The 23,523-nt window shown below is 48.5% G+C and overlaps 6 protein-coding genes across 6 annotated transcripts in view; 4 read left to right on the top strand and 2 right to left on the bottom strand.

Annotated features, from left to right (window-relative positions):
- Nucleotides 1-323, top strand: part of EPUS_03285 (uncharacterized protein) — a gene marked incomplete at both ends in the record, with an annotated part of 1,338 nt that extends 1,015 nt beyond the window's left edge. The window contains one exon of the mRNA XM_007805109.1: nucleotides 1-323. This exon is cut by the window's left edge and continues 1,015 nt beyond it. Within this exon, the coding sequence (XP_007803300.1) occupies nucleotides 1-323 (323 nt within the window).
- Nucleotides 324-1,634: 1,311 nt separating this feature from the next.
- Nucleotides 1,635-6,021, bottom strand: EPUS_03284 (uncharacterized protein; the record flags this gene model as incomplete). Its single annotated transcript, XM_007805108.1, has 9 exons — nucleotides 1,635-2,507; nucleotides 2,559-2,659; nucleotides 2,721-3,727; nucleotides 3,776-4,101; nucleotides 4,153-4,329; nucleotides 4,392-4,667; nucleotides 5,624-5,651; nucleotides 5,775-5,882; nucleotides 5,930-6,021. 9 exons carry the CDS (start codon nucleotides 6,019-6,021, stop codon nucleotides 1,635-1,637), a joined length of 2,988 nt encoding a protein of 995 aa, XP_007803299.1.
- A 3,386-nt stretch (nucleotides 6,022-9,407) lies between these two features.
- Nucleotides 9,408-10,729, top strand: EPUS_03283 (uncharacterized protein; the record flags this gene model as incomplete). The annotated part of the gene is made up of 3 exons (XM_007805107.1): nucleotides 9,408-9,811; nucleotides 9,862-10,225; nucleotides 10,277-10,729. 3 exons carry the CDS (start codon nucleotides 9,408-9,410, stop codon nucleotides 10,727-10,729), a joined length of 1,221 nt encoding a protein of 406 aa, XP_007803298.1.
- Nucleotides 10,730-11,666: 937 nt separating this feature from the next.
- EPUS_03282 (uncharacterized protein) lies at nucleotides 11,667-13,343 on the top strand (the record flags this gene model as incomplete). The annotated part of the gene is made up of 4 exons (XM_007805106.1): nucleotides 11,667-11,732; nucleotides 11,813-11,932; nucleotides 11,986-12,087; nucleotides 12,144-13,343. The coding sequence occupies 4 exons, from the start codon at nucleotides 11,667-11,669 to the stop codon at nucleotides 13,341-13,343; spliced, it is 1,488 nt and encodes a 495-aa protein (XP_007803297.1).
- Nucleotides 13,344-14,918: 1,575 nt separating this feature from the next.
- On the bottom strand, nucleotides 14,919-18,148 carry EPUS_03281 (uncharacterized protein; the record flags this gene model as incomplete). The annotated part of the gene is made up of 3 exons (XM_007805105.1): nucleotides 14,919-17,354; nucleotides 17,407-17,488; nucleotides 17,853-18,148. The coding sequence occupies 3 exons, from the start codon at nucleotides 18,146-18,148 to the stop codon at nucleotides 14,919-14,921; spliced, it is 2,814 nt and encodes a 937-aa protein (XP_007803296.1).
- A 2,237-nt stretch (nucleotides 18,149-20,385) lies between these two features.
- On the top strand, nucleotides 20,386-23,396 carry EPUS_03280 (uncharacterized protein; the record flags this gene model as incomplete). The annotated part of the gene is made up of 4 exons (XM_007805104.1): nucleotides 20,386-20,750; nucleotides 20,810-23,016; nucleotides 23,085-23,120; nucleotides 23,173-23,396. 4 exons carry the CDS (start codon nucleotides 20,386-20,388, stop codon nucleotides 23,394-23,396), a joined length of 2,832 nt encoding a protein of 943 aa, XP_007803295.1.
- Nucleotides 23,397-23,523: the final 127 nt, after the last annotated feature.

The raw sequence follows: 23,523 nt of genomic DNA, 5'->3' as shown, positions 1-23,523 counted from the left end.
CCACCGCAACGAAGGGGGAGCTGAGAGAAAACTTCCGCACTTTCAACCTCGGGACGGGAAATGGCAATTCAGTCACCGATGTCGTCGAGGCCATGGAGACGGTGAGCCAGAAACCGATCCCGAGGAAGGCGGTGGGAAGGAGAGCGGGGGACGTGGGGTCTTGCGTTGCCATGGCGGGCAGGAGTCAGGAAGAGCTGCAGTGGAAGACGGAGAAGACGTTGCGCGATGCTTGTGAGGATATCGTGAACTTCCTCCGGGTGAGGGAAGAAGAACAAAAGCTGCAGCAGGGGCAAGGTGTTGTGGTGGCGGAAGTGTCCTCTTGAGCAAGTGGCCCAGGCTTTCAATTGCCCTTTTGGGGCATTCTCCCTTGGGAAGGAGTTGGTTTTGTGATGCATAGCCGGGTTGGCATCTAGGTTGTCTGGTCTTGTCTTTTCGTTTCTCTTGGTTAACTAGAAGTCAGCAGCATAACACAGACAGGCTCACGCCATTGTCGCCGGACAAAAGGAAAAAGGAAAATGGGAAATGGGAAATGGGAAATGGGAAAAGGCAAAAAGGAAAAGGGAAAAGGGAAAAGGGAAAAGGGAAAAGGGAGATAGCTAATCCTGGGTATATATTATATAAACTTAATCATCAGTGCTTTTACCCACCTCGCGCGCGTGCATCGGACACACACCTCCACCTAATCTAATAAGCATAGAAGGATCAGCAGCAAGCGACAACCAAAGCAAAGCTCAGAGAAACAGTAGTTAGCCCTTCCAGCCTACACACGAGGAAGGGGCCTCCTTTCTATTCCATTCTATTCCTCACCCTTCATCCACCCCCAGCAGCAGCACCAGCAGCAGCAAGGAAAAAAAACAATGGACTCCATGCCCGATAAATATTAATAACTGACCCCGCAGTAGCCACACCCGGGGAAAGCGTCTTTTCCCACATCTTCGTTCCTCGTTCCTCACCCCACACTTTCATCCATCTTTCAGGACTTGAGTCTTTAGTAAGAGAGAGAGAGAGAGAGAGAGAGAGAAAATAAAAGACTCTATCCATCACCTCACACCAGCTAGCTAACCGGACCAACCCTCAGCCATCACCCTCCCGCCTTTCACCCTCCACCTGCATACTATTTACACGCTAGATATCTACATAGGATGTGTTAGAGGGGCATTCTTTCCGCTAACGTAGTGCCATCGTTTCCTCTCGTCTCGTCTCGTCTCGTCTCGTCTCGTATTCCGATGATGGAAGGCTGATGTATTCTGTTTGTTCTTTTTTGCTAATTCGAAATAGGTAGGGTGGATACTGTAATGTTCTTGAGCGGATTCTGCTCTCGGTGTGCTGGCATATGTATGCGCATGGGCATGTTCCGAGGCACGGGTTTCTATGATCTGTACGGGTGGTTTGGTGGGGTTGTGGCTGCGTACTGCGGAAGATGGGTTATGGGTTCATTACGGTATGTGGAGAAGGAGAAGGAGTATTGACACTTTGCGAGTGCATGAACCGCGCGAATGGACATGGTAAGAAACAACGAACCCGTCTGCATCCACAGTCGATGCTTTTTTTGCAATACAAGAACCTCGACATATCATTCGTTCCCACTCGTCCTCCCTCCTCTAGGCCAGAACGAATCTCTATTTCTCTCCTGGTCATTTATACCTCTTCACCCTAACACTCAGCACCCCGTCCAGCGCATCCTCCCAGCTCTGCCTGACCTCGCCGCAAAACTCCTCCGCCACCGTTTCCGCATCCGGCAATTTCTCTAGCTGCTTTCCGAATGAGGCGGTGACCCCCCCTCCTCCTCCTATTTTCCCCTCTTCTTGACCTTGACCATGGCTACCACCTGTGCTACCATCATTCTCCGCACTTCTGCCAAACACCACATCAACCATCCCACCCAGCACCCCCGAAGCATTCAGATTTCCCTTCATCGTCCTCGCGGAATGGTGCATGTCCTTCTCGACCTGCTCGACCAATTCCCGAATTCCCTTTGCTTGGTCAGCGGGAAGCGTGAACGGGTTCTTGACTTTCGACTTCGTCTTCGAGGCCTTGGCTTGTCCTGCTAGAAAGAGGGTTGTTGCTTGTAGGGACTCGAGGGTGGAGAAGGCCGAGTGAAGGTATTCCCACGTTGGTGCGATGGGGGATCCTACCATCGAGATCACGGTACTGTGATTGAAAGGACGCTCTTTGAGTTCTTCTGATGTAGTATTGAGCCAGTCTTGGATGGACTCAACGGCGTTGTCGAACTCGGCTTTGTGAGACTCTGGTGCGGGAGGTGGTTGTTGTTGGTGGTAGAGAAGACGAAGCGTCAATGCCCTGCCTAGGTGGTACTGATAATTGCAGTTGCTGATCTCGCTGTTGGTAAGCTGCGCAGAAAATGCTTTCAGTAGTTTGGGGATGTTGGGTATGACGGAGGCTAGTTCTTGCACATTGTCTGGTGCGATTGTCTGAGGCTCGTGATATGCCTCCTCTAAAAGATCCATGATAGCGCCGCAGATTTTCATAACGCAGAGCCATCCGTCCTGTGTTGCTGTTAGCGAAAAGTATATCTTCGAGTGCGATCTGCTACACACCTTTGGTCGTGGCCCAGTCTCCAGGTAGTGGGAGAATGGCTTGCGACTTGAATGTCCAAAAGACGGAATGAAGCTGAAATCTCGACGGTCCACGAACAGTCCTGTTGTGGCATTAGAAAACGTATCATCCTAAGCATGTTTGAGCTACGACTTTTGCCTTACCCGACAATACAGACTCTTTCTCAGAATCTAAAATGTCCCGCAGCCGTTTGGTACGGGCACTCTCTATGCAAGACATCTGTTTACTGAAACTTCTTTTCAGATCATCCCTCAACGCGATAGTCTCCATAACATTGACATAGCTCTTGTTGTTCAGTCCAACCATGATGAGCCTCCTGACGGACCTCACAGATTTGGCGTTGGCGGCCATTGCAAGATCAAGCAACTGAAGCGGATCAAAGGTCCCCTCCATATCCTTTGATCGGTGAGGATGGATGGTAGACAGTCGGGTAAGAAAGAGATGCCCGGCATTTTCCCATTGCAGGTTCTTTATGCTTAGTTTCTTGAAACAGGTAGCTGAAATGGAGATCGCTCCCAACAATGTGGACAAACGTGTGAGCACGACTAGGGTCGGATAACTATCTCTCGATCTTTTTAAACAGTAGTGTAGTAGAAAGGCGGCTTGCAAATGAGAAGCATTTTGCAGGTTGCAGTCGACTATGCCCTCTTGTACTGCTTGGCTTCCTCGAAGCAACGCCATGCTAGCAAGCATAGCCAACTGAGCACCTGGCTCGCCTGAATCTCTCTTCGTAATGCATAGGTCTCGATAGGCGCCTACGACTTTGCAACCAAAGTCACGAGCGGGCTGGGCGGTCATGTTCGGTGTTATGAGGAAGCAATACTCCAATTTCAGAACATTCAGAAGTGGGACGATAGAGGCAGCCGCCAACTCCAGATTGGTTTTCATATGATCTCCTGCATAATCGATGAGTTCTTGCTGATATCTGGCTTCGAGTACTCCCAGGGGACTTTGAAGCTCATCGAAACAGGACAGCTGCTCGCATCGCGATAGAAAATATTGCTTGCAAGCGCCCAGGAGTTCATCGGCAGTACAATGATCCTGTGCCTGTTGTAGCTGGAGCAATCGTATCATGCCATATTTGAGATCTCGAGAATCTGAATGAACATTTAGACCATCATTCAAAATCTGCCGCATTTCTGACAAAAAGCTGATCAGGTCAGCAACCTAAACACGAATCATACATTGGGGAGCTTACTTGAGATTGTCTTTCTGCTCGCCAGCATCCAAAAGGATGTCAAACATTCTGCTGGTTTGAACATTCTCGGGAGAGGGCTCTTGCACCGCCGATCGGAGCTCGGTTAGGACCGCTGGCCAGTCCTCTGATGCTCGAAGCACTTCCAGCTGTAATGATCTGTGAAGATCGTGGTCGAGCTTGAAGATGGCAGATTGTGGACCCAGAGTTTTGCTGTCCATTAACAGGTCTTTTGCTTCACGGACGTGGCCAGTATTGAGATAGACTCGGACCAGAAGTGAGAGCTCTTCGGGGCTTTTTATGGCCTTCCCAGCACTCAGCAATTCTTCCTGCTCACAAGTGTCAATGGCTGGAGTTAAATTGTCCTACCGGTCTGTTACCTTATCTTGTGCTACGGCTTCAGCAGCTTTTGCGAGCAGTCGGTAGGCCAGAGCACCGAACATATTCTTCTCCTTCTCCGAGACGGACTGATCTTGGTATAGCAAGTAGCACATGAGAATTGACCAGAACTCGTAGTTGCGTTCTTTCGGCGAACTCCTTCGAAGAGCCATGGTGGCCTGTCCAACAGCCCCTCATCAGCTCCCTCTCTTTCCAATTCGAGAGACCATTCTTGTCACACCTTTTGAGCGCTTTGCCAGTCGCATCGATTAATGGCCTCGTCGAGCCAAGTTATGGCAATATCTTTGTCCTCTGGTCTTGCAGCTGCAGCTCTTTCCCAGAGTCTTCGTCCTCCATCGTCCTCAATCCCCAAGTCGTTCAAAGCAATTTGGATCTGGTAGATGGTGTCGAGGTCTGTGATAGCAGGGCTACGATTGCAAAGTTGTACAATCTCATCTCGTCCTCGTCTCGTAGAACCTATGTCTTGTTGCTTTGCAAGCACATATGCTCGTAGTGCCTAAAAGCAGAACATGCATCAGCGAATTGTGTTGGCAGTAATAAACCTCGAAGAGGAAGCTCGAAATCACAGCACCTGGAATCTATCAGACTTCTCGCCTTTCTTATGCCACTTCTCACATAGCTGCAAGGCTTGTTTCCAATTCTGACTTTCAACCGCTTCTTGAATGGGGCGCAATCGACGCTCGGAGACATCTGCCATGGAGCGGTATTCGAAGGGTGACGATCACAAGCCGTCCTGCGCCTAGTGACTGTTGCAATCGATACGCTCCGTCCCACAATCAAGAGGAAAGAGGATAAGCTGGAGGTGCCTTACGGCCATTGGTGTGTGGTTGGAAGGAGTCTGTCGAATTTGAGATAAGCAGGGATTTGAGGGTGCGGATTTAGTGTCTAGGATCTACCTGATAAGTACGAGGCGAGCGATGGAGTCAACATGTGGCACTTCAAGATGCATGTCAAGCGACTAGATCGAGGTTATAATGCGGCCACTAGCTACACTCAAGGATGACATTAGATCTTGTTTATCGTACATTGGGCGAAGGGGTTACAGCATCCCTAGCACTAAACTTGTACACTTCCTATATGTTGGCTGGATTCTGTTGTACATGGTTGAAAGAAACCGATTTCGCTCCTCGCAACATCCTTGAAGCATCTGTGATACTTCCGTCGCTGAGCCTGGTGACAAGCATGATGTGAGGTTAAGGCGGCTAGCTGGCTGGTCTGTGATCGATCGAGTTATCAGGATCAGCCGGGATTGGGGTAGAACTTCGACGTGCTTCTACGCAGACCTTGTGTTCTTATTATCAAGCTCTGTGTAGTCTGTTGCTCGATCTCATTTCCAGATCCAAGAGCCCCCAGCTGTGTTCATAGCTTCCTTTCGCCGTAATGTCTGCGAATGGTGTAAGCTGTCATGTTCACATGAAATGTGCCTTTGAGGAGGTGATCAATAGCACATACCCATTCTTTCTTGCAGTCCCGATATGCTCTGTAGTAAGATGTCGTCAGTAAGTACTCCCGCTCGTTCTCTTTCCTCTCGCATTGAGGTCTTGCAAGATCTGGCTGTTTCTGTAGGCAGCTTTGCATTGGCGGGAAAGGACTCTGGACGTACTGGAAATAGTCGGTGCACATCTCCCTATCGCCCCCGTTCCGGTGCAGGCATCTGATACTTTTGCTGGCGAACTCTTGACACGGGTCAAAGTATTCGGAGTTGCGTTTGCTGTGAATAGGGTCAGCTTGGAGCTTTTAATTCTGGAAATCACTGACCTTGTAAATTGATTCTCAACCTTCTGCCATGCGTCCGGCCCCCTTTCTGCTGTAGTTTCCTCCTTCTTCTCCTCCGGGGTGGTAGTCGACATCTCGAGCTTCGAAACTCTTGATGAACAGCAACATGGCGATGAGGCTCCGGTGCACACGAAGCTAACTCGGTTGTGAGCTAGCACCAATCTGCAGAGATGACAAGTCTTGGCATGCAAGCACCTTCACAACTTCGACGTTATCGATAAGCACGGCAGATCCCACCTTCAATTGTTGCTGATCTCTTTTGACGAGTACGAAACGCTAAGTCCCCCACCCGGCTAATGAGACACCCCTGGTAATGAGACACCCCACTCAATCGGCATACCCACCACATTCAACGCGCATTATCTCCACCAACTGGTCAGATATGGACTCCCCATTCGAAACTCGCATTGCTGAGGCCCTAACTGAGCTATCTACTGATCCAAACGCGTCATTACGCGCAGTAGCCAAGAAATTTAGCCTATCTGCAGAAACCCTCCGCCGCCGCCAAAATGGGGGCATTGGGAAGCAAATAGCTCGCAATTCACAGCAGCTATTGAGTCCTGAACAGGAGCAAGAGTTGGTACAATGGATACTCCATTTAGAAATGGAAGGGCATGCCCCTACCCACAATACCGTACGAGCAATGGCCTCTCGTATTTCGCAAGAATCTGGCGCCTCTGGACGCATAGGGCATCATTGGCTACAGCGCTTTTTGACGCGTCAACCAGCTATTCGGTCCAAACTGGGTAGGAAGATAGAGGTCCTACGAATCGAAAACACGAAAGCAGATAGCTTAAGGACCTTTTTTGAGCTATTCCGACGCGTACGCAAAGAATACAAGGTTGCAGATGAAGATATCTGGAATATGGATGAAACTGGACTGGCCCTGGGCAGCTCTGCCCATCAACAAGTACTAGGTCGTTCTGCTACCTCTCGTACATACAAAAAGAGCCCTGAAAACCGCGAATGGGTATCTACTGTTGAGACAATATCTGCTGCAGGAAGATCAATTCCATGCCTTGTGATTTTCAAGGGCAAAAACATACAGAGTTCGTGGTTTGAGGCTTATTCTGTTCCTGATTGGCATTATACTACATCAGAAAGAGGCTGGACCTCTAATGATATAAGCAAGAGATGGTTACAACAGATTTTCATCCCTTATACGCAGCCCAAGATTACTGGCGCCAACAGAATTCTGCTAATGGATAACCAGGGTAGCTATATACCAACTGATTTCATGTGGATTTGTTTCCAAAACAACATTCGATTGCTCTATATGCCTGCGCATTCAAGCCATGTTCTACAGCCTCTTGATTTGGCTGTATTTTCGCGTCTCAAATCGTCATATAGAGCGCAGATTGAGAAGTTGGCTAAATATGAGAATGCTGCACCAATCAAGAAAATCCGCTTCGTCAAATACTACAACCAAGCAAGGCAGGATGCTCTAAAAGAGATCTATATCAGAGCAGGCTGGTGAGGAACTGGTTTGATACCTTGGAATCCACAAAAGGTACTAAAATCCAGTCAAATCTCACAGGATTCTTGTACGCCAAAGACACCCAAAAAGCGTCTACATAGCGCTATTGATGATACTCTAGAGGTACTCAAGACCCCGGAGAATCGACGCCAGCTTGTTTTAAGTCAAAATAGACTATTACAGACGCAGAAATGCTCTCAGAAAGTGCGCATTTTGTTTGAAAAAACAGCTAAGGCTTTTGATCAATTTCATGTGGCTAATGTACGCAATCTGGACCTAATAAACACACAGGCCACTAAATTAGATGAGATCAATACAAAGAAGCAAAAAGTAGCTGTTACAGATAGCAATGAGATGTTTGCCAACATTGAGAGCATTATGGCAGCGCAGGAGGAGCAGGCCAGGCGTCAGAAGCTGACAGAGGCCCGGGATTTGGCTGCAGAGGCCCGTAAAACGGCTAATAAGGTGATCAATATGACAATTGATCAGATGACCACTGTATTTAGTCAATTTGAAGCAGTAGAATAGCAAGGATAGCTATAATGTGGTGGGTATGCGAATTGAGTGGGGTGTCTCATTACCAGGGGTGTCTCATTAGCCGGGTGGGGGACTTATCGAGTAATGTGAGAATTGCTTGTCATTTTTTCTTTGTCAGGTGAGGGGGCAGAAGTGGGCCACCGAGGAAGAAAGAATCACAATGACATTGTCGATATTAGTATCCCGTAGTCCGCATTATTTCTATGATTAGCCTTGTGTCCCCTCTTTGACTGGTGGCTAACCGTTGTCCCCGCCGTTAAGCGTGAGCGAGATCCCCATCTCCCATTCCCAACCTGCTGCCAGCGCCCTAACATCTAGTCACTAGTCTTCGCTGCCCTGAACATGGATGTACGTGGGAGACATGACAAGCAAGGGTCGTGGCACATCCAGGCCTTCCGTATCCGGTCATAAGTTCCATCAAATTACGGTTGGTGGAAGCCACAATCCAGATCCCGGATAAGAATCGTAAGATGCCCGATTAGGCTTCTTGACGACGGATTGAGGATGACTTTTCAAGCCTTATGGGAGGCCATTTCATCTTGTAGCAGGATGGAAAAACTTGCACACTGCTTCTGGGAATTCAGTGAGTCCATCTCTGCTCTTAGCTATGGAGCCTATGGAAGAAATATCTTTTTGAATATTTCGTGTCTGCTGAGAGGCGTCACTGATCACCGATTCGCATGATCGTGACTTTGAGAAGCTGGTGATGTATGGTGCATTCGTCCCTTTATGCCCTAACAGTGACCAGACAACATGTGAGGCCTCCACGGCTGATTTCTCATAGTTTGACAATGATAGTATGAATGCCAAACCAAAGAAAGAAACAATTTCCTTTGAAAGGTCAGCATGCAAAGAGCGGCGTCGCATATAGCCTGAAATTATGTTGCAACAGATGAACTGTTCGTCTTCTGTTGGCTGCTTTTTGGTCGCTCCCAAAGTCTAATAGTTTAACTTATGGGTAGTCTATCAGAAGCATGATACACGATAAGATAACAGGCCTGACGATTCTTCCACGTCTCTCTCCATCACCGTGCCCCTCCACACTCCTTGCCTGTCGGCAGTGCTGGTAGAGATCAAGTTGGTTCGACTTCTGCAAGGTGTGAAGCACTATCGTGTGATACTGAATCTGAATTGGTTCAAGTGAGTAGAAGTCGACGAGGCAACCTGCTAGTGGTTCTCTGCTTTCTTCGTCAATGCTCAAATTCGTAATGGGATGAACGGCCATACCCTGCCCATCCGGGGGCTCTAGAGGAGGTGGTGGGTATATAAGATACCATCCACCTTGGAATTCCTTGTGGAGACACAAGATATCTTGTCACCAGAACAATTTCCACACCTTAACCAGGTCCACGTGCTTCCAATTAAACTGTGCTTAGCATCAACCTTCCCTTCAGTCGTGTTCGCTAGCGGTTCTGGGAAGTTGAAGAAGTATATCAAGCTGGCAACATGGCCTCCGCTGACATTCTTACCATTTCACCTTCCATCACTGATACTCTCCACCTTGACAACCCTTCTCCTACTATCCCTGAGTCGTCCACATCTTCAAAAAGAAAATATTCTTCAGACAGTCCACTCATTGATATGTCAAACATGGCGCCGCCAGTGAAGGTTGCTTTCAATCCTGCTGATCACCTCAGCTTCAAACCACCCTCCAAGGTATTCACTATGAAAGACTTGGGTCTACCGGACGATACAGGTGTCTCTGCCGTAGCTGTGTCGGAGCCCTTTCAACTTTTCACTCCAGAAGCCATCCAGCGAATGAGAGCCGAAGTCCTCAGCACACGGGTCTGGGAGAATTGCCAGTACTCAAGCAACCTATCTCAGTGTCAGCTTCGAGGCTTTGCACCAGAGTAAGCACTGCAGCTTTGCATGATAGAAAGGTATATACTGACTGTAATAGTTACGCACCATTTGTGTACGACGCATGGAAGAGCCCAGAGACCCTTGCCATCATCTCTGAAGTCGCAGGTGTCGATCTCGTTCCTCAGATGGACTTTGAGATTGGTCACATCAACATCTCCATGCAGAGCGAGGAGCAGAAGCACGAAAGCATTGCTGCCTTTGCTGAAAAGAAGTCTCGGGAAGCAGACGAAGGTGTCGCAGGTTGTCCATGGGAGGATGACAATCCAATCGTTGACTGGCATACCGACAGCTATCCGTTCGTTTGTGTCCTCATGCTGAGCGAGTGCACTAACATGATCGGTGGCGAGACGGCTCTCAGAACTGGTACTGGAGAGATCATGAAGGTCCGAGGTCCACAAATGGTAAATCACCCAGTCTCACAACTGAATGGCAGATTTGCTGATTCCTGACAGGGATGTGCTGTTGTTCTGCAAGGCCGATACATTGAGCATCAAGCTCTCCGCGCATTCGGTACTACTGAACGCATCACAATGGTTACCTCTTTCCGCCCAAAATCTGCCGCTATCAAAGACGACACTGTTCTCACGACCGTTCGCGGTGTATCGAACCTCCCTGAGCTGTACTTCCAATACAGTGAATACCGCCTGGAAATGCTTGAGGAACGAATCCGAAAAAAGCTAAAGGAAATGCAGGAACAAAAGCGTACCCACCGTGGTTTTGATATATGTGCCATGAAGAAGTTCGTCAAGGAGCAGGAAGAGTTCTTGGCAAAGATGGATCAACAAATGCTCGAAGAAAGCAAGGTCACCAAAGGTTTCTGCGATGACAGTCATCTCTTATCTTCTGACCTGAAGGAAAAATCTCGCAAGAAGGCTCGTACTGCGGTTGCAAGTGAAACTGTGTGAGTTGTGAGGTGTGGAAACAAGGTGACATGACAAGATGATGGAATCTTTCTTTGCTTAACCAGCGTGTTGCTGACAGCATTCCTATGGCACTGTGAGAAGCGGATGATAAGATGCGCTGTTGCTCAGAAATTTGCATTGATGCTTGTGCTTTTGTGGATGCTTACGGGTTTGCTGAATGTGCTTTGCTGAATTCATTTCAAGCAATATTCTTTGCCTACTACTTAGTAGTAGTAGACGGGTCCCGAGCTTTGAAGTGCCCTAATCTCCCAAAAGCACCTTACCAAAGTTTTCTGATGCCGTCGTACACATAACAAACCGTTCTGATATTCAGTGCATTCTGGAGTCGTCGACAGCTTACCTAACGTTCTCTGTGAGCAAAGAGGCACTTTGTCGTCCCTGTCATCACTTGAAATCACTTCCAAAGTCTGAAAAGGATGAGAGGCGAGGTCTTGGCAAGTATTGGCATTAAGCTAACGCGAATGGGTTGGTATGCATTATGATGGCAGACCCGATTTTAGTGGGGGCGCGTGTTGGTTGCAGGAGTAATGTATCTAGTAAATTAGAGCATCTCTGAATTCAAAAACAAGAGAGCCTTATCCCCAGTTCTAACCAGGGCAAAGAGTGTGAGCAAGCTTCTAAGCTCTTCTCCGAGAGAGAGGCTGATCAGGGCCCATTCCTCTGCTCTGGGGATCCAGACTTCCGTGGGCTCAGCAGTGCAGCTCCACCCCCAGCCTTACGGGCCAGGACTTCCCTACTAACTTACGCCCAACTTCAAAACTCGACCAGCACCCTTCCAAAATCTTGCCATATCTACAGAACGACCCCTCGAGACTGGTCATATGTCTTAGTTTAATCCCCCAGCAGTACGGCAGTTTAGGTGGTGCCTGTCAAGAGCGCTGAAATAAGCAAACTACAGAATCTGTCATCTCCGCCCGCAATGGGTGCCATTACCTCAACCAGCGCAATGCGTTCACTACCAGGTCCCGTAGCAGGTACAGCGTCGGTATGTCTGAATCACATCCAATCAAGATCTACTCTATACCTAGCTCTAGCGGTCAAAGACTCAGGCTGATGCTTTCCTAGCTCCTTCAAACGTTTCAAGCCCATGTCGAAGATATGAGGAATCTGGTCCTCTGCAAAATCTGCATCAAGCCTCTCTACGAACCCTACACTCTAGGATGTGGTCATACATACTGCTACTCGGTGAGTACCTCCGATACAAGTGCAGCTCAGCACACAATTAATTCTGCTATTAGTGCCTGACAAGCTGGTTCGGTGGAGCTCCGAACAGAAGGAAACGGAAGAATTGTCCGGATTGTCGTGCAGCCGTCGCCATTCAACCTTCGCCGAATTATCTGGTAATCTCCTCTCCGAGAGCTCAGATAAACATATGTTTATTGCTGACGTTTCATAGTTACGTGATCTTGTCCACATGTTCATCAGCCGCGTCGAACTCCTCCCAGAGGATGAGACAACAGCCGAACACGACGAGGCAAAACGCATCGAAGCGCAGCTCATCGAGACAGATCGGACAACGAGGACAGACGGCGAACCTGGCTTGTTCAAGGGTGCTTTCAGCAAAGCTCGAGTACAACTCTATGGACCCATCCACGACGAGGAAGATGGTGTCCTGCGATGCCCAAGGTGCGCATGGGAGATGGAAGACGGAGAATGTGGGCAATGCGGCTATGCAGACACAGGATTTTCAGATGGTGAAGACTACGATACTATGGGCACTCCAAGTGTTGTGAGCATCGAGAGCTCGACGACGGACCCCGATATCGACGGTTCATACTACTACAATCACATTCTGGATGGGCAGCCTACTCAGGTGCGAGACGACTTTAGCGACTGGGTGAGAAGAGATCAAGCGGCACGCCGTGCTCGACGAGCAGCACGAGAGAATAGATTGGGTCGACAAGACAGAGCTACAACGGTAGATACGGAAACCGTCGAGGCTGAGTTGAGGCATCGCTATCAAGATCATCCGGGGTGGCATCTTGATCATGAAGATGACGCAGAGATGGCAGCATTTGTAGAAAGGCACCCATACGATGAGCAGCGGTGGAATACGGACACCGCGGAGACAGTGGACGAGGATGAGGAAATGTCATCCGCCGTCGAAGACGAAGATGACGAGAGCACGACTAGTTTTCACAGAGCAGCAATCTTAGCGCGAGATCAAGGCATGTATCCACCGTTTGAGTCAGACCTCTCAACCAATGGTGAAATGGAGACCGTTACAAACGGCAGCAACAGTTCAGATGAATCTACTGAGTCAGATGATGGTAGCGACACAACGGAGCCAACGCCTGTGGTGCAACGCCTCGCCAACCGACCTGCACGGGTCGTGATTGATTCAGATGATGAGAGCAGCAGCGATAGTAGCAGCGAGGAGGAAGAAGATGATGAGGAGGAGGAGGAAGAAACTAGCGGCGCGAGCAACGAAGAGGAAGAAGAAGAAACCGAGGAATCAAGCGACGATGATTCTACCCCATCACCACCAAGGCCGGCAGCTGTCAGACGTGCAAGGGTGGAGATGCATAGGGGTCGTCGTGGGATTAGAGGTGGGGGTAGGGGTGGCAGCAGGGGCAGGCCTAGAGCGGGGAATTGAGCGGAATTACATTGCAAGGAAAGGCGCTGTTGACAATTCTGGTCAGAAGTTAAGTTCTGTACCTTGATCTGTTTAGGAGGGAACACGAGTGGTTCTGATTAGCAGAGTACGATATGTGTGGATTGGCGGCATACATTTCCGTAACGAAGTCGCTGTGTCCATTATCAGACAGATAGAGGAAGAAGGTCCAGACTATGCCATTTCACCCTACTAAACATATGCTTCTCATTGTCATGGCACACCATAAACACGAGGAGCCATCATGCTGTTCACCCCTTAATGTTGGCGACTTCCAGCCCATCGTCTTCGTCATACTAAATCTATCAATTTGCGATCGCTCCCTTGGTCTATGCTGTTTGGAATAGCAGCACCGGGCCACGTTTCAGCGGTTACCTACAGTACTTATTGTGCCCGAGTCCGGGATAGTCTCCGCTCCACTCCGGTCAGAGCTACACGCCTTCATTGTTTCTGTCCGATCTAAGGGTTTAGTATTATTATTGTAGACTAAGCTGCTCCTCCAGGTTTAGTCCGGCCTAACCAGGCAACGCATCTTCGAGTTTGCTGCTCCCTCATCCCTTACGTCTTCCTTTCTTTCCGTCTGTTATTCCTCTTCTCTCTTTCGCCTCTCTCTCAGACAACCTCCTGTGTTGATTTGCTGCGCCGCCGTCTCTGGCCTTCACAGCATTGGGCATCTTCTCAGGCGTCCGAAAATTCTTTCCACCATGGAAACCAGTCATAGTCCTTGAGTCATGAATTTATGTCACGTGCGTGCTTCGCTTGGCAAGTTGTTAGGTTAACTTCCGTTGCGTCTACACAACCCTCATCCTAAAACTGAATCCAATCAGTCAATTTTACCACAGCCAAGTTAATTTATTTTTCTAACCATGGTCACGGTCTAGGCATATACCGCCGGGTAGATCTATCCAAGCGAGAAGGGCACATTCGTAATTTCAGGCAGGCACACTTGCGGTGCAACATTTTTGCCGCCATGATGGAGATATGTCCACTGCTTTCAAGATCATTTTCTGCTTGAAGATGGACATTTATCCTCATTTATTCTGTTAACTCATCAAGACCAACCTATTCCTTCTCACTCATACTCCACCGTATGGTGCGCCTGTCCTTTTCGTTCGTCTCGCCAATAAATAACCCAGTCCAGTCCTTCAGCTGTTACAGTCATATTGAGAGTGTAAATTAGTTCTTGGAAGGTGCGAACTCAATTAGAGTGGCCGTAACTTTTGGAGGCCCGTTTTTCGTACCAAGGAGATTTTTGTGGTCTTGGCACTTGCCATTGCACATTCAAGTTCTACTTCTCTTTTGTCGTCTTTACATCTTTATCAGTATTTAATCTGAACCTGGGACAATATCACCACAAGCACGATCTTCAGCGGGCCCTGTGATCGTTTCTGGCAGGGCACTTGCAGATGGCTGTTTCCATCATCCCATATATTCTCGATTACTTCTGCTTTGAATCCCAGCTACTGATACCTAGGCTTATATAATATCTTCTCCATATTCACATACCAATCAACGACACTGATGCACAACCCCTCTTCAGCGCCGCCTCCCTAGGTACTAGTCCCAGTGCTCGAGTATGTCTTTTGTCCATAGTGTATGAGGATGATCCCTACCCAGAAAAGACTCCTGTCCTCGCAGCGCCTTCTCTTGCATAGCTCGTGCTTCTTCGCGAAATTCTGGACCCTTCGCGTCAAGCGCGATCCCGAGATTGTTCATCGTCCAGCAGGTATCCGCATGGTCTGTGCCAAGCACCTTGTTTCGTCCCGTCAGCGCCTGGCGATGAAATTCGATCGCCGGATCGAGCTGCCCGCTCTCGTAGTGACACTGACCAATGTCGCCTAAAATCCATAGACAATGAGGATGGTTTCCCCCTAGACACTCGGTTCGGATGTGGTAAGCTTTGGTCAGCTCCGTTATAGCGTGATTGAATCGGCCTTGTTTGCGATGAACGCGACCGAGTGTGCTGAGAGTCCATGCAATTTCGAGATCTCGATCTGGGTCTGCTGATGCCGATGTGAGGATGTTCAGTACGTTAAGATGCATGCGTTCCGCCTCTTCATAACGACCTTGATGCCGGTAAACACGTCCTAATTCGTTTTTGGTCCAAATGGTTTCAACATGGTCGGGGCCCAGTGCTACAATCTCAAGGGAAAGCGCTAATTCCTGGTATTGTGCCGAAAGCTCAATGAGTCCCTGTTGATCGTAAAGGATGCCTAGCGTATTCAAAACCCAGAGCATCTCATGTTCCAGCTCATCTCTGGCCTTCTTGTGCTCAGCAAGAACACTCTCGAAGAAATCGATGGCTCTTTCTAATTTGCCTGTCTGGGTGAATTGCCTGGATAGGTCACGCACGACCATCAGTCGTTCGAAATTGCTTACACCAAATTTTGGTTTTGGAATGCTGGTCTGACCTATGCCAGTCTCTAGTTGTTGTGATCTCTCTTCAACACCACTAAGAAGGATTTCCGGGACGTCAAAAGCCCAGTCTAAGTAATCTGGTATTCCGGATTGTGTATTGTGAGGCATCCATTCGAGGATGCGCTTCTGCATAAGGAAGAGGTTTTGCAGTATAAAGGCGTCTGCTTGGCAGAATAGTGAATTTGTGATCCACCGCCTCCGATACTTGGACGACAAAAACATGATTAACCGGTCCATGACTTCAGCATCGCATGGTGAGGAGAGAAGGTGGTCAGGCCAATTTAGACAGGCGTACTCGACCAGCGGCGACAGAGGACTCTCGCCGCCAGCGTCCTCCGAGCTCCAGGCGATCGAAAGCGTCGTCAAGCACTCAAGTGCAATCTGTCGGTGACTCGCTGGTTTGCTGATGGAGAAATCTGGTGCGTCCAGGGTTCCACAGGATCGCGGATTGGTGAAATAGTCGTATACCGATGCATGGACAGGTCTTAGGGAGCTCGTCTTCCCTTGATATTGCAATATCGGCGAACAAAGCTCCACGATTGCTGAGAGGAAGGGTTTCTTTGACGCCTCAAATGTTTCCGTATGAGAATCAACCGCAAGAGCGCATTGCAGTTCTGCCCATGTCAAGGGGCGGTAGGAACATAATGCCCATAAAAAAGTCTTCCTCGCTAAGCTCTGGCGACTGAGCGACTGCTTATGCAATCTTTGTAGGGTCTCTTGAAACACTGCTTCCAGACCTATTGGAGGACTTTGCAGGATACTGGATATTTCGCTGGGTGTAATGGCTTCTTGAAGCTTCGATATCATCAAGTGAGCCCAGAGAAACACCCCGTGAGCATTGGCACGCAAGCAAGTGCTTATGTTGGCCGCAGTTTTTGAAACAAGACTTCCTTGGTGGAGTTCCGCTGTTGCTGCTAGGATATATTCATCCAGGTCGGCCTTGGTGCTAGCAGCATTGAGCTCCACTGAAGGAAAGCACGACATCCTTGAGCGTATACATGGCATGTCTCGACTGAGGATTAGGACAGAACTGCGGTTGCCTCCGGTAACAAGATTGCAAGTCTGGTCAAGGATGTTGTTCGTTTCTTTGCTTTCATCAATGCCGTCGATGACAATGTAGACATGGTCAAAATGCGCAATGGTTCTTTGTAGCAGCTCCAATGGCGCGTCTGCAGGTGATATGCGACACCTTCCAAAACGTTTCGCTGCGTTGAAGGCGCGCAGAATGGACGGTGGAATCTCGTCTTGTTGACTGCAAAGTTGAGCTAACAAGCTTGAAAGGACTGCCAGGCAAGAGGATTTTTTGTCGTTGCCACGATCGCAATGAAAGAAAGCCAGACCGTCGTTGCTGCCGAGAGAGAACTGGACATGCTTGATAATATTCGTGCTCAGTCCCGTCTTTCCAGATCCTGCGGCTCCGTATACCCACAAACGGCTTGCTTGCGGACGAGCCCATGCTTGATACTCCTGGCCGGATAGAAACCAATGTCCGCTAGGTTTCAGTTGCTTTGAAGCTTCTCTATCCAGGTCTTGCCAAACGTCTATAGTCGAAAGCCACTCCAAGACCCCTGATCTCTTCAACAAATGCGTCAGATTATTAAATTTCGCGCTTTGGTCGCGAACATACCACTTGTCTGTTGTCAGTCTGACTGACACTAGATGAAATGATCAAGGTTTCATTCTTCTGCTCCTGCCCTATCCGATCTAACCTAATTCGATAAGCTAAAGTAGTTTCGTCCATCAAAGTTTTGGTATGTCGACTGATATTGTTGAGTGTACATTGGAATTGGGAGTCGAAGTCCTGCCATAAACTGTTGAATAAAACAGTAAAACCTGTCCCACCGTAAGACTGGTAATATGGGGCGTCTTTTGGAGCTTACCTGATCTTGTAAATATTTGTCGCGATTTTTCCAGGAAGGAGATTGTGTCGGTATACACTATTGAAAGTGCTGATCGAAAGTTCGGCTCACCACCGAGCAATGGTTCGTAGCGTTGAAAGATAGAGACTGTACGGCCTAGGTTCTCTAGGGCGTCGAGAAGTCTGTCGAAATACCGTGCGAACGCTCCACAGACCTAAAAATGAAGTATTGGTACGACTCTATGGTGGATTGATGGTCCTCAGGGCTCACTATAAGAAGCGCGCGCATAGCACCCCATGCAAGCGCTGCTGGATTGATCGTGCCTTGTACCGCTACATCAATCGCAGGAGTGAAACGCTCGACAAACAAGATCAATGGTTGCAAACTCTTGCCAACTCTGCGGGTCATGCTGCGGGTACTGTGTTGTTCTTCTAGGATGAGGATTTGCTGCCACAGCTCGTCCAACGTTGCTCTCTTACTACCTTTGACAGGCACAACATAATCGGGCATATTAGATCTCTATGGTAGTAATTTGGAGCTTGTCTTGGTATGGATAGTGCTCGGAGTAAAATAGCGCTTCACAATTTATTTCGCCAAAAGGTTGGAGCCTTTGTGGAAAGTCATTGATACTGCTGGAAGAGCAGTGTTTTGAAGAAATGCCCCGTACGACAGATGCATAAAGGCATGGAGAAGGAAGATTGCTAGACGGCGATATGCAGATCCTGGTGCCAATGAAGGGATCTCCATCTTGACTGATCACGCCCATTCGCTAGCTAGCGACACAACATGACTTAACGTCGAGAGTTCCAGGCGGACAAGGCGGGAGATCCTCTCGCCCCAATTTCGCTCAGCCATATGTGGGAATCACCGCTCTGTTCAGGTTCGTTGGGCGAGGCGCAGCCTGAGGCTGAGTCCGCCTCGGAGCGACAGACCGGGAGCGCACATAAAATATATTTGAAGGCAACAGTGGCTCCACTCAATTAAAAATGCCTGTGATCATGTGGCGATCAGATTGCCTGGCTTGCCAGGTAAGTACAACAGTTGCACCAAGTTCTTGAGTGTCGAGGCCCTGTCGAGTTTGGTGTCCCCTGTTCCAATGAGCAAAACTCCAGGCAACAGCCACTTAAAAGACTGCATTATTGCCACTGCCCGTGTCAGACGGTCGCAGCCTGACGCAAAAGAGACGCGCAAAAGACGAACAAAAGACGAGTTCAAAGTAGTGAGTGAAGTTGTTTTCTTCTAACATGCCCTGAGGGCGCCCGATGGGCATCTACTCTAACTAGCTGACTATTCACGTGGCAGGCCATGCCGCATCGCCATACAGGCGCATGTGCATGACAGCCCGAGCGCTTCACTAACGTAGGGTCGCATAAAAATGTACCAAGCTTCCAACCAACAGGAATGCTTAGATGTTCCATATCCTGCATTGAAAATAAGGCTGAAAAGTGTAGTAAGAGCTTGGCGCTCAGAAGTACTAACTTACGTAAAATTACCTGCTGCTTTGACCACCTCATATCCCTAGGTCAAGCCAACTGTCATGAAATCTGTAGCAGATGATAGCTCTGAATCAAGCAGCAGCGTTTCACGTTCCAGAGCAGGCTTTGCAACACTCCTGAAGCTGACACCGGCTGGTCACCAACCAACACCACGATACACTTTGCATACTTTCTCCATATTGAGCTTCTAGTCAGCCGAGTGGCAGTCCTTCGACTGTGACACCAACCTAGCCTGGTGAACACGAATAGTGAGTGATGTGGATAACGCAAAATGCTTCAAACTCATTTCCCTGTTGACTACTTCTTTGCTGAATTAATTTTGTGTTCCTGACTTCTTTCGTTCTTCCGCAGCCTCGGGTGGATCTTCTCTCCGGCCGCCTAGCGGTTTTCATTCCTCTTTGAGCACGCTCATTCATTTTCCACTCGATTCTGATCTTGAACGGGACAAGATGTCGTCGTCCCGAGAAAACCTGGACTGGGTCAGAGCTCTTGAATGTTTTTCTGATGCTCAATTCAAACTGATTTGGCTATGTGATCTCAAAGTCAGATATCAGTCCGTCGTTTTGCAATCCATCTGAACTTCTCGATTCCTCCATACTCGCTATAAGGAACGGCCAAAAGTTTTTGACAAGTCTAGCAGATTTCATCTCTGTGCTGGCTAGACTTGGTGTTGATGGTCGATACCATTTCAGATCTCCAAATCTTGATGCTCGAGTGGACAAAATCGGACGTGGCGCACAGTTTGATGTCTTCACCGACCGACACAACATCCAAAAAAATGTGGTCTTCAAGCGAGTTCGCCGTGACTTGGTTAACATTGATGCTGCCGCCGCGTCAATTGATGAGGCACGTCGCTCACGTCTACGAACAATACAGCTTGAAATCAGTTCACTTTGTGATCCAAGAAGACGGAACAGCTGCAACATAGTCGACCTCGTTGGGTGGGGATATGATTATCCGTCCTCGGTGTTAGATGATCGCATTCCTGTACTAATCATGGAAAGGGCAACTTGTTCACTATTGCAACTTTTAAAACAGGGCAATGGCCATTATCAGAGCCCCATATCAATCGCCATCAGACATCACATTTGTCTAGATATTGCCGAGGGCATTAGTTGCATCCACAGCACAGGGCTAGTTCATGGGGATATCAAGCCTGGAAACGTCCTAGTCTTTGAAACAGACGATCCGAGAGTGCCGTTTCTGGCCAAGTTAAGTGATTTCGGACAGTGTCTTGACCTTCAAGATCCGATGACAGGCTTATTCGCATACCAAGGGACAGATGGATGGCAGCCTCCAGAGGTGGCAATTGAGGATGCTATCCAGAAAGATGCATTTGCTCCTCATCTTCTGCCAAAAAGTGACAGCTTCGTTTTTGGTCTGCTAGCACTTTCCATATTCTTGAAAGATGGAGACTGCCTGTTCGCGTTGCCACCACAAAACTTCCCCCTGGAAGCTTCCAGGCTCATCGACAGCAATACAGATGCGTCTCTGGACCGTACTATGAAGCAGATGCTCAAAAAACTGTGTTATACATTGCTTGCTCACTCGCCACAGGGTCGTGCAAACGTCAATTTTCAGTTGCTTCAGTGCGAGAGCGTTAGCTTTGCCGACTGGTAAGCTCGTCCCTCTACCAAAGGTTTGACCGATTGCTGAACTGAGATCACCAATAAAGGTTTTGCGTCAAAAGTTCTAGAGTCAAACGCACAAACCCTGGGAAGAAAGTGATAGATGGCTTCTATAACTACTGGTCCAAACTAGAACTTGCTATCCTTAGTCAACTCGAAAGGCAATATGACGAGCTCCTCGCCAATGCTAACAATCCGATGTATAGTGGGGAGACTTTGCTCGGTATGGCAATCGCTCATTCACATAAGCCAGGTCCAGGCTATGGTGACAAGGTCGTGAAATTTGTAAGGGCGGCAGCAGAGCTTGGCCATGTACCTGCTCAAGGTATAATCAAAAGACTCCAAGATGCTCACGGCCAAGTCAGTAGTAAACATGAAAATCGAGATGAGCTGAGAAACTGGCTTTTCAATGCAGCTTCCACGGGCTCTTACATCGCGTTGCAAGATTTGCGTGCCGAAGATAAAGGGTTGTTCGAAGCAGCGAAAAATTCATTTCGCAAGAATGGCGGTTATAACCGGGAGATGGCAGAGACAGCAAGGACAAAACTCATGTTGTTACGCGAGAACTTCCAGAAGTACTGCGACTCTCATGACATACGACTAGCGGTTGACCTTCAAGGCAACACAATCCTTCATACCGTTGCCGTGTATGGCCAAGTCGAACTGATCAGATTACTCGTTGCGAAAGGTGCTGCAGTTGATGCACGCAATGAAAATGGCGAAACCCCTCTATATCAAGCTTGTTTGGCAGGAAACTCTGCTTCAGCTGAAGCATTGGTAAGTCTTTCAGCAGACGCTGCCATTACTTCACACCCACATAATATCTCCTGCATGCACTGGCTCTTCCATTTCAACACAAGTGTCATGGACAGAATGTTAGAGCTCCTGAAATCTAATGGCGCAAACGTGCGAGCTTTAACGTCCCCGATACTTGAGGGAAATCGTCAGTGGAAATCCTGGGCACATTTCCCTTTCCATTGGCCACAAGGATCCCCTTTGCACTGGGCGAGTTTTACAGGCTCATTTGAAGCCATCAAAGCCCTTCTTAAAGCTGGTGCTCATATTGATGATCTCAACGCTGAGGATGTGACTAATGCGCAGACCGCTCTCTCAATGGCAATGCATCGTGCGGACCCAACCATGGTCAGATTTCTCTTGTCAAAGGGGGCTGATGCCACGTTTCTTGACAGGAGAGGTTGCAGTCCTGCTCACATGCTATCACTTAACGTCTCTGTAACGCAGCATATGTTTCACATGTCGAAAGCATTGCACTGGTGGGTCTATCATGGAACGTTGGAAAATCATCTTGCCCAAGTCAAAGAATCAGCAAATGCACTCAAGTCTGCTGGCAATGATTTGCAAAGCGAAACGCATCGGCTCGCGGTGAGGTCTCGTGTCTCGCCTCTGATTGATGCAGTGAGATCTGGAGATGGTGGTGTTGTGCTTGGCCTGCTTGCTGCAGGTGTCTCTCCTAGTTGTGTTGATGAGGTTGGGAGAAACCCCTTACATAGCTGGATAACATCCTGCGAGAAAACACGATTGGCGTATCACACGACATATGAAAGGGTATGCGAAAACCTCCTGGGAGGCATTGCAGATGTCAACGCTCGGGACGACTTTGGTCAAGCCATTGTTCATAGCGCCATACTTTCCTCGGACTTTCCATATCTCATGGAGCTTTTCAAGTCGTCCAAAAGGCCAGTGGATATTAATGCTGCTGATGACACTGGTGAGACCGCTTTGCTTGGATCTCTTAGACTCATGTGGGTGGATGTGGATGGCAAGTCACTAGCTGGACGGTATTCGATTTTGCTCCAGCAACACGGGGCTAACTTGGATGCTCGAGATCACAATGGATGCGACTTCATATGGAACGTCTGTAACAACAATGCACTTTTCGACGACGAATGCCTGAGTCTAATCAAAAGACGCCTCCATGGCCTTAGCCATCAGGAGCAGCGTCTATTGGTCTTAAAATCAGTCAACAAGAGGAGAGGTATAACGGCCGTACATGCGGCTATACTGAACCAGTACATATCTGCCGTCAAGTTTTTCATCGATCTGGGTCTTGATATCAATCAGACGTGCAATGGTTGGAAGGCCTTAGACCGGGCATTGGTGGCCGGACAAACGATGCGCTTCGCGCACCTCAAAGGATGGCTGATACATGAAAAGCTTGTGCTCAGAGACAGACTTGAGCCTCGAAGAACGGTGGACTCCCTCTTTGAGGAGACTCACTCTGAGTCAGACATGGGTGAGTTTGCGTTGCATCCTTCCCTTACTTCACTCATCAAGAGAAGGACCCGACTGAATTCTTCTCAGGCACGTACGTAATCAACGGGATCAACTTTAATGCTCGTAAGCTATGTCCTCGAAGGATTCCACCACAGCGTATTCTGACAAGGTATAGGAGAAAAATATTTCGCTGCGTCAGATCTCATCAAGATGTTAATAGCCGCCGGAGGAAAATCGGATAGACACTTCATCGCGACTGTGGGGCATCAATGTGGCCCAAGAGAATATGATGCAGATTTATTAGAATCAATCGAAGCATCAGCGTTGCAAGGCATCACTGCCGACAAGCAACCTTTCTACGATCGCTGGGCAATACTTTACGAGCTCATGGACTACTAGAAGCATATAAAGAGCGTGCTTTCGATTCGTTGGCGAAGTGTATCATCGCAGCTCGAGTCAGATTGACAACGTGTTGTGACGCCCGGGCTTACTACGTATAGTAGGGGATGAGACAACTTGTACGATC

This window comes from Endocarpon pusillum (genome assembly GCF_000464535.1).
Source record: "Endocarpon pusillum Z07020 unplaced genomic scaffold scaffold4044, whole genome shotgun sequence".
NCBI classification, from domain to species: Eukaryota; Fungi; Ascomycota; class Eurotiomycetes; order Verrucariales; family Verrucariaceae; genus Endocarpon; species Endocarpon pusillum.
The sequence above is the reverse complement of the archived record's forward strand: the minus strand, read 5'-3'. Positions and strand labels throughout refer to the sequence as shown.